The following is a 10,891-nucleotide window of genomic DNA, read 5'->3' as shown; positions in this document are numbered from 1 at the left end:
TACCTTCTTACCTACATGTGTCTTCTTTCTTTTATTCAACTTTTCATTCTTATTAAAAAGTGATTTTTCTGATATGCAAATGAAGTCTCAAGGTGCCCAGAGGGGCGTTATTACTCTGCTCTAGTGCCCAGTAACACCCCCCTGCAGTGCCCAGCCGGCCTTTCTTCCAAGCCCAGCACGCCTCCTAAGAAATAAATGTCCTCCCACATACTTGCCGAACAGCGCCGCCCCCTCCCCACTACGTCATTTAATTTATTCACTGCATCGTCTGTGCTCCCGCCTCTCTTTGCCTACGGCGCCGCCCCCTCCCCACTACGTCATTTAATTTATTCACTGCATCGGCCCTTGCTTCCTCCTCTCTTGGCCTACAGCGCCGCCCCCTCCCCACTACGTCATTTAATTTATTCACTGCACGCACCAGCCCTTGCTTCCTCCTCTAGAATCTCTCAGAGGCAACAGCGCTCTGATTACGTCACTGGGCTCGGCGCATGCCCAGTGACACTAGTGAGGCTGTTGCCCTCTGGAGCAGGAGTATCGTGCAGGCACTCAGCGATACTGCGCCTGCGCTGGATTTCGGAGGACAAGAGAGGAGGAAGCAAGGGCCGGTGCGTGCAGTGAATAAATTAAATGACGTAGTGGGGAGGGGGCGGCGCTGTAGGCCAAGAGAGGAGGAAGCAAGGGCCGATGCAGTGAATAAATGAAATGACGTAGTGGGGAGGGGGCGGCGCTGTAGGCAAAGAGAGGAGGGAGCACAGACGATGCAGTGAATAAATTAAATGACGTAGTGGGGAGGGGGCGGCGCCGTTCGGCAAGTATGTGGGAGGACATTTATTTCTTAGGAGGCGTGCTGGGCTTGGAAGAAAGGACGACTGGGCACTGCAGGGGGGCGTTACTGGGCACTAGAGCAGAGTAATAACGCCCTTCTGGGCACCTTGAGACTTCATTTGCATATCAGAAAAAAAGAATGAAAAGTTGAATAAAAGAAAGAAGACACATGTAGGTAAGAAGGTACTTTATTGCACATTGCTATGTTACGGTTTTATATGGTCAAAATAGGTGACAGATTCCCTATAAGAAAAAGGTGAACCTCCAGCTTCAGACAGTTAGCGCTTCTCTCAGGCACGCATATACAAATTATTTAACAATGCCTACCCCACATGCCCCAAAAAAATGGCAAGACGCAAGGAAGGAGTACGAACTTTGGTATGAGAGGAGAGCGCAACTAGATATGTCGCGAGCAGAGGCTAAATTTTTTAGGGGTGGGAACAAGGCGGGTAGATTGCTATCCACTTTGGTTAAAAATTCCAGGAAACAACAGCATATTCTAAGACTAGCTGATGAACAGGGGAGAGTGCATGACAAGCTTGATAAAATAGTTTCCATCTTAGGCGATTTCTATGCCTCACTTTATAAGGTCCCGAGTCCCATGGACTCCATATCTGAATTCTTCCTGAAGTGTACAACACTGCCAACACCTAAGGCGGAACAATTAGAAATACTAAATGCACCTATAAATGAAAGTGAGACGCTAGAGGCTATTAAAAGATTACGTCTACATAAAGCCCCAGGTCCAGATGGGTACACTGGGGAATTTTACACACTTCTCGGGGATGATATCAAAGACATGTTAACGAAAGTCTTCAATGGCCTGTTGTCGGGTTCTCCCCTCTCACCATCTGAAAATATGGCCTACATAAAGTTAATACCTAAGACAGGAAAGAACCCAGAACTACCTGCCTCATATCGACCAATATCACTAATTAACGTGGACACCAAGTTGGTAGCTAAGATTATAGCAGACAGATTGGCGAACATCATGCCAGATCTGATCTCGCCGTCACAATCGGGTTTTATAAAAGGCAGGTTAGCGGTCTCTAATATAAGGAAGGTACTAACAGTCTTAGATACAGTACAATGGAACATGGATAGATACCAAGCGCCAGCACTGTTGGCAGTGGATGCGGAAAAAGCGTTCGATAATGTTAGATGGGATTGGTTGGGAAGAGTCAGTCCTAGATGAGATTAAAATCATGGGTCCCTTTCGAATGCTTTTGCCCGCACTATATAACACCCCGAGAGCCAGGATCTCTCTACCTGGTTTTTTGTCTGCCCCATTCACACTTTTTAAAAGGTACCCGTCAAAGATACCCCCTCTCACCTCTCTTATTCAACTTGGCGCTAGAACCCCTGATACGTATATTAGAGGAAGGGAATATATTACAAGGGATCAGAATAGGCCAGAAAGAGGTTCGCACATCCTTATTTGCAGATGACCTGCTCCTATTCATGGCAGATCCGACTGAACATCTGGAGGGGGTATTGGAATTAGTGCACTCCTTTGGTCCAGTTTCTGGCTTTAAAATAAATGTAGACAAATGTGTACTTATGCCCCTAGGAGTCAGGAAGGTAGAATCCAAATGGCCTTATCCAGGCTGCCCAATCGCAGTATCGGGGAATTATGTCACCTATCTGGGAATGAAAATTGGGAGAACCCCGCTTCCCTTTATAATCTTAACTATCCGCCGTTATTTAAAACTATCATTAAAGATTTGGAAAGATGGCGAAACCTTCCATTATCGCTGACGGGAAGGAGTCATTTAATAAAAATGATATGCTTCCCGAAATTGTTATACCCCCTCCGGACATTACCATTGTTACTGAAGCACTCGGATGTTAAAATTCTTAACTCAGCGTTCACAAAGTTTTTATGGGCAGGGAAACGGCCAAGAATAGCGTGGTTTAAATTGATGCTACCCAGAGACAGAGGAGGCCTGAACTTGCCAAATATTAGAATGTACAACCTTGCATGCCTGTTCAGGCATTGCATTGATTGGGTCTACAAAACCCATCATCATTCCAATTATGCATTAGAACAACAACTAGATGTAAGATGGCCCTTGGTGAATCTACTACACTCTAAGAGACAGGTTTTACCGCCTCATTTAAAACACTCAATCACCGTTAGGGACACGATGATAGCTTGGAAGGAGACTCGGAAACTTTCTAAAAGGTCCTATCTGCTTTCTAGGGAGGTGAACTTGTGGCGACACCCAGAGTTCCCTCAAGGCACTCAGAATAAAATGTTCAAAACCTGGAAAGAACTGGGTATTGCTACTCTCCTGGACTTACTTCACGTGCCAGAGAAAAGATATTTGACATTCTCAGAGTTGTCTACTAAATTTAACCTAAGTGCAGGCCTTTACCTGGCCTATCAACAGGTTACCAGTTTCTGCAAACATAGGTTACTGGATGTTTCGCAGGAATGCACTAACTCGTCACTAATTTTCTCCATGAGACAGGGTGGTGCAAAATATTCGCTCTCAGATATCTATAACATGCTCAGGGATACTTGCGACAAAAAGATGTTAAATACGCGATTTAAAAAAATGGGGAAAAAAACTGGGCATGACACTTCCTGCTGAGGATATCTGGCAGGGATGGAACAGGATATGTAGGGCGGTTCCGTGTGAGAGATGGAGAGAGTCACATTTTCGTCTGATCCACCAGGCCATATATGCATTTAACATAGCTAAAAAGAAGGCAGACCAAAATTACATCACGGCATGTCCAAAATGTGATCTGATGGGGGCAGACTTGGTCCATTGTAGCTGGTCATGTCCCAAGGTACAAGACTACTGGGAAATGATTGTTGGATGGATAGCAAAGACATGGGGGATCTCACTGCCTCTCTCCGGAGATTGTCCTTTTCCATAGCTTTAATGATACACCAAAACCCAATTTGATCGTGGATGTGGCCCTTTTGGTCTCCTTGAGATGCCTTCTGAGGCAATGGTTAGAAAAGCGAGTCCCGTTGCTTCAAGAGGTTTTATCTCAAATGTCTTATTTCATGCATATTGACAAATTAGATACCGAAACTCAAAAGGACATAAAAACGACAAAGTTTTTCAATAAATGGAGGCACTTTATTGTAAATCATGTCACTCAGTCGGAAATTATGAAAATCATACAGACCTTTCAATACACAGTATGCCACAGAGGCTCTAAGAGGTACCTTGGGGAAGCTCAAAATAGGCGATTAATGTGGAAGGACCTTTGAATGAGTAAAATTTGGGAAATTTTAGTGAAATAACAGACAGACTTTAACTTTTGTTTTTATATCTCCAAACTGTTATTGGTTTGTCTTTGATATATTGACATGGAAAAATTTTGTGCACATTTTTCTGTGATTAGTGGTATGTTGCTTTTGCTTACCATTGTCTCTCTGAAAGTGCACTAAATAAAAAGATTTAGAAAAATAAAATAAAAGAATGGATAGCATGTACTATAACATTAACAGTCATCAGTAAAAGCACATGGTAAAATGGCTGCCTGTACATAAGATTGCATGGCTAGCCAACAGAAATAACAACTTCCCTGAGTAACAATTATAACTAGCTGAACAGCTCTGTATAACATAATGTCCCTAAAACAAAGGTAGATCTCTCACCAGATATGGTTTTACAAGGATGGTGGAGTTTGAGAAGTAGCAACAGGACAGCTCTGCTGAAGTGTCCTGGTGACTGGAGGTTTCTCTTTCCCAAGATGCTCTGCACACAATGCAGAAGTCTTTGTAACAAGAAAAACAAAGTGTAATACAACTTAACACCGCTAGATGGTGTTATAACCACACTAATAACTGCAGAAATTGCAAAACTCTGGCAGAAAGAACTAGAATCATTTTCTAACCCTGCTGGGCAGAACACACTCAGATCCTTGCTTTTCCATTTTAACTGCTTTTAACACATCAACTTCAAGAGCTAACAGCTCATTAGCCGCTTAATAAATCGCACCCCTTGATAGGTGCTACAGACTACTGTCACCATTGTCACAAGATAATCATTAATATTCACATTATTCACTTCACCTGTCAGTGGGTTTAATGTTACAGATTATATATATATATATATATATATATCTATATATATATATATATATATATATATATCTTGCTATAAATTGATGAAGAATTGAATTGTTGAATTGTTCAGTATTGCATGTTGTGCCTAAGTAATCAATGAATTAATAATTATTTTGACATTATGATTATGACAAACTGATATTCTTTATAACAAATGCATTTCCAGGTGTTATTATAGCCAAACCCAAGAAAACTTTTCTTTTGAAAAGTAAATCCATAATGGGTACAGGAGCTTCCAAAACCCAGCCAAAGAAGGAAAACATAGGAGATAATGAGGAAAGAACAACTGTGATTCAGAATGGTTCAGCATCCAGTCTGCCAGATAATACTTCCATTAGACAGCAAATGGTGCAGTCAAACCCAGCGCATGAAGAAATATCAGAAGACATCGAGCAGATGGTACAAATTACTCAGGAACATAAAAGGAACGAACAGGTATACTTTTGCCTTTTAGGCTTTTATTATAATTAATCATTATCTGGGCATTTTCTGCAGTAAATTTATGTGGGTTCCATTTCCTCGTCTTACAAATGTGTGAAATATGCTGAGAGTGTTGTAAAAAAATAATAATGTCATCAATATATGCAGTAAAATATAATCCGTAGTGTTAAAACATGATAGGTTTTCTCTGGAGTATATGTAGCTTACGTTATACCTGTAGAGGAGTCTAAAAATAATATCAGTCTCCTGGTACAGACAAATCCCCAGCTACAGACTGGAACGAGGGATGCTCTGGAAACAGAAGATGTGTCTGTGACGTTTGAAAGCTTTCAGCACCAGAATGGGACTCTCTATACATGTTTTACTCAGAATGGCATGCGGATGTATTTCGATGATGAAAAGGTGAGCATTAAAAGCCACATAGTCACTATTCCACTAGAGTCTCCTGGTTCTATTGTCTGCTAATGTTTAATATTGTATTTTATTTAGGGAATTGTTCCATTTCCACAAGAACTTTACAGCCAAGGAAAGTTCCTTGATACTTATGATGAGGTATTCTTTTAATATTGTTGCATGTACATTGACTTAGTGGTGTTATCGAGAAATATTTGCTTTGCATTTTGCTTTTGTTATGCCTTTTTTTAAAACTAGATGCGGATTAGAGCTATAAGCATTTGCCTAAAAGAGACAGATGACATTTATAAAGTGTTAATCAGTGGAGGACAAGGAAGCTGAGATTCAGTTTATTAGACCATCTTCTTGTACACTGTTCATCTGACTTTTTATTTAAACATGCTTGCGGTTTCGAGCAGCTTTTGTGACTTTTTTTTCAGGTACTTTTGTTGTGGTATTTTTGAAGTTCTGCAGATAAGTCTATGGTGACAAACACATATCATACCTAAAAGCATGCTATATAAAATGAGACTGACTTCAAAAATGCCAAAAACCAAAACACTAAGATTTACTAACACTAAGGCCTCCTGCACACGAACGTATTTTTTTGCGGTCCGCAAAAACGGGTCCCGTTTTTCCGTGATCCGTGACCGTTTTTTCGTCCGTGGGTCCTCCTTGATTTTTGGAGGATCCACGGACATGAAAAAAAAGTCGTTTTGGTGTCCGCCTGGCCGTGCGGAGCCAAACGGATCCGTCCTGAATTACAATGCAAGTCAATGGGGACGGATCCGTTTGACGTTGACACAATATGGTGCCATTTCAAACGGATCCGTCCCCATTGACTTTCAATGTAAAGTCTGGAGTCCCTTTTATACCATCGGATCGGAGTTTTCTCCAATCCGATGGTATATTTTAACTTGAACGCCTCTATGTTAGAATATACTGTCGGATATGAGTTAGATCGTGAAACCTCATTTCCGACAGTATATTCTAACACAGAGGCGTTCCCATGGTGATGGGGACGCTTCTAGTTAGAATATACTACAAACTGTGTACATGACTGCCCCCTGCTGCCTAGCAGCATCCGATCTCTTACAGGGGGCCGTGATCAGCACAATTAACCCCTCAAGTGCCGCACCTGAAGGGGTTAATTGTGCTATCATCTCCCCCTGTAAGAGATCAGGGCTGCCAGGCAGCAGGGGGCAGCAGGGGGCAGACCCCCCCTCCCCCCTCCCCAGTTTGAATATCATTGGTGGCCAGTGCAGCCCCCCCCCCTTCCTCCCTCTATTGTAATAATTCGTTGGTGGCACAGTGTGCGCCCCCCCCCCTTCCTCCCTCTATTGTAATCGTTGGTGGCACAGTGTGCGCCCCCCATTGGCCCCCCTCCCTCTATAGCATTAACAACATTGGTGGCCAGTGTGCGGCCTCCCATCTAGCCCCCCCCCCCCCCCATCATTGGTGGCAGCGGGTTACTAGCAGTAGTGATTCATACTTACCTGGGAGCTGCGATTTCTGCTTCCGGCCGGGAGCTCCTCCTACTGGTAAGTGACAGTTCATTTAGCAATGACACTTACCAGTAGGTGGAGCTCCCGGCCGGACACGAACATCGCAGCAGCCGGCCCGGTAAGTATGAATCTTCTACTATTGTACTATTGCTAAGTAACCATGGCAACCAGCGTCCTGGTTGCCATGGTTACCGATAGGAGCCCCAGCGATTAAACTGGGACTCCGATCGGAACTCCGCTGCCACCAATGATGGGGGGGGGGGGGGGGGGGATGGGAGGCCGCACACTGGCCACCAATGTTGTTAATGCTATAGAGGGAGGGGGGGGGCGATGGGGGGCGCACACTGTGCCACCAACGAATTATTACAATAGAGGGAGGGAGGGGGGGGGGGGCGCACACTGTGCCACCAACGAATTATTACAATAGAGGAAGGGAGGGGGGGGCGCACACTGTGCCACCAACGAATAATTACAATAGAGGGAGGGGGGGGGGCCGCACTGGCCACCAATGATATTTAAACTGGGGAGGGGGGGGAAGGGTCTGCCCCCTGCTGCCTGGCAGCCCTGATCTCTTACTGGGGGCCGTGATCAGCACAATTAACCCCTTCAGGTGCCGCACCTGAAGGGGTTAATTGTGCTGATCACGGCCCCCTGTAAGAGATCGGGTGCTGCCAGGCAGCAGGGGGCAGTCTTGTACACAGTTTGTAGTGTATTCTAACTAGAAGCGTCCCCATCACCATGGGAACGCTTCTGTGTTAGAATATACTGTCGGGTCTGAGTTTTCACGAAGTGAAAACTCAGCTTTGAAAAAGCTTTTATACAGACGGATCTTCGGATCCGTCTGTATAAAAACTAACCTACGGCCACGGATCACGGACACGGATGCCAATCTTGTGTGCATCCGTGTTCTTTCACGGACCCATTGACTTGAATGGGTCCGTGAACCGTTGGCCGTGAAAAAAATAGGACAGGTCATATTTTTTTCACGGCCAGGAAACACGGATCACGGATGCGGCTGCAAAACGGTGCATTTTCCGATTTTTCCACGGACCCATTGAAAGTCAATGGGTCCGTGAAAAAAAGCGGAAAACGGCACAACGGCCACGGGTGCACACAACGTTCGTGTGCAGGAGGCCTAACAGGAAGATTTATCAAGACTGCACAATGTTTGATATCCCCTTCACCTCCAGAGGATGTGCCTAATACATGACGAGGTGCATATCTCGTAATAAATTAGGCGCATCCTCCTGCAGTCCGTGTACCTAAAAAGAAATCTACCACAGATCAAAGCTGCCATAGAGTTCTGGCTTCATTTGCGCCAGAAAACGGGTGTAAATGAAGATAATTTTGTGGGGGTGGCTGGCCAAGCACCCTTCTCACCATTGCCACCCGCTGTTTAGGGAAAGTGGCGGGGGTGGCATAAAATTCTAGAGATGCAGCTATTTTTTAAAGACTCGCAGTTAAAAACTATGGAGGTAAGACCAGCGATTTATACACTGGTCTTAATCCCTATGTGCTGACGGTGGATGCGACAAAGTTATGTAGAGGTGCAGACCTCTACATAACTTTGGCGCTTGGTGATGCCGGCCATACGCATGGTTTAAACTATGTCAGCAAGGGAGCTAGTTTAAAGAGGACCTTTCTTACTAGAAAAAAAAATCTAAACTAAGCATACAGACATGTAGAGCGGCGCCCAGGGATCTCCCTGCACTTACTATTATCCCTGGGCGCCGCTCCGTTCTCCCGGTATAGGCTTCTGTAGCTTCATATGCTCAGTTCAACTGGGTGGAGCCTGCCGGCGTCTCCTTCTCCCAGGCTGTAGCGCTGGCCAATCGCAGCGCTCAGCTAATAGCCTGAGAGAGAAAAAAAACCTCTCAGGCTATGAGCTGAGAACGGGAGAACGGAGCGGCGCCCAGGGATAATAGTAAGTGCAGTGAGATCCCTGGGAGCCGCTCTACATGTCTGTATGCTTAGTTTACATTTTTTATTCTAGTGAAAGGTCCTCTATAAGACCATTTTCCACACCATAAATTGGCGTAGAAATTGATAAATTAGACGGGCTGCCCAGTCTGTCCTCTTCCCTGCCGATGCCACCCCCTTTTTTTCCGCTACCTCGGAAAAGTGGTGTGAGCGGGCAAAAGTTGCAAATTTTGTCGCAAAAATGAGACAAAATTGCCACCTTTAATGTGTATTTTTCTTGATAAACGAACCCCTATTTGTATGCAACTTTTTAATGCCACTTTTCAGGCGCAAGGGAGTTGATAATTCTCCCTCTTTGTGCAAATTTATACCAGTATAAAAATATGCCAGATTTATCACAGTGGCTACGGCTGGATGATAAATCTGGGGAACCTTTAGGCCTCTTGCACACGTGTGCGCCCCGTGGCTATTGCGGGCTGCAATGCACGTTCACCCACCGTGGGACAGCCGCAGCGGATTGCCGACCCATTCACATTAAAGGGTCCGCGATCTGGCCGTTCTGCAAAAATATAGGGCATGTTCTATCTTTTTGCGGAACGGAAGTGCGGGACGAAACCCCACGGAAGCACTCCGTAGTGCTTCTGTAGGGTTCTGTTCCGTGCTTCCGTTCCACACCATTCCGCATTGAAGTGAATGGGTCCGCATCCGTGATGCGGAATGCACACGGAACGGTGCACGTGTATTGCAGATCCGCAAATGCGGTCCACAATACGGCCGCGGAGTGCACACGTTCGTGTGCAATAGGCCTTAGACTGTCTAGTCTAAGGGGGAATTTATGAAAGACTGGTGTTTTATGCTGGTCTTCCCCTGCACCGCCAAAGGAGGCACTTAATTTACCATGAGGTGCAGGCCTCATCAAAAATTAGGCATATCTTCTAGCAGACTGTGTTTCTGAAATGAAATCTACGCCTGCTCAGAGCTCAGTTATCATTTAAGCCAGAAAACTGACATGAAGGATGATAAATGTGCCTAGGCTGATGACCCAGCCACTGTCTTGGGTGGTGTAGAAGCGCACCACAGTGTCGTTAAAAGCCGGGGTCTGAGAACTTTAGAGCTGGGAATTTGGCTGTTGATTTATATTTGCTACTTACTAGATTTGTCAGGGCAGTTGCTCTGAAATTATCTGAATGCGGGTTAGGTTATTGCCTAACATTGGATGAAATTGTTGCTTAGCCTTTATATGTCCAGGCTTTTTTCTTCTCCGGTTGCAGGGGATAGCGCATGCTATGCACACTTGTTTCTAGATTCACTACCTGGTTCTTGTCGGTTTTTTCAGTATATCCTGGCAACTATGGTCGTCTGGTTTTCATGGTTGTCAGCACTGAAATTTGGGAAGGGTGACTACTACAGGTGAAGTCCAGTTCTGCCATCTTTTAAACAACCGGCATTGTTGCACTCCACAAGGAAAGGGAAACCCATCTGCTGGCTGCCGTTTTGGGGTTTTCGCTCCCTATCAGTACAGTGGTTAATTGGCTCAATGAGTGGCCTTTGTTGGAAGACAGAGAAGACGTAGGTACAGTGTGTTTGCAAGCATGGCCTGGCTGGTGCATGGCTCTTGAATCATTGCGTGTTTTTTCTAAATATCTCTCTCCATGTATATGTTTTTGCACCTCCCTTAGAGTATACCGGTGGAAATTATACAGCTGTAGTTCTT

At 44.8% G+C, this 10,891-nt stretch overlaps 1 protein-coding gene across 1 annotated transcript in view; it reads left to right on the top strand.

Annotated features, from left to right (window-relative positions):
• The first annotated feature begins 5,137 nt into the window (after positions 1–5,137).
• Positions 5,138–10,891, top strand: part of LOC120981506 (kinesin-like protein KIN-14R) — a 101,835-nt gene continuing 96,081 nt past the window's right edge. Inside the window, exons 1-3 of the mRNA XM_040411046.1 lie at positions 5,138–5,353; positions 5,627–5,761; positions 5,849–5,911. Of these exons, the coding sequence (XP_040266980.1) occupies positions 5,138–5,353; positions 5,627–5,761; positions 5,849–5,911 (414 nt within the window). The remainder of the gene's footprint in view (positions 5,354–5,626; positions 5,762–5,848; positions 5,912–10,891) is intronic.

The sequence above is a fragment of the Bufo bufo genome, chromosome 1 (assembly GCF_905171765.1).
Source record: "Bufo bufo chromosome 1, aBufBuf1.1, whole genome shotgun sequence".
Classification (NCBI taxonomy): Eukaryota; Metazoa; Chordata; class Amphibia; order Anura; family Bufonidae; genus Bufo; species Bufo bufo.
This window is presented reverse-complemented; position numbering and strand designations above follow the sequence as displayed.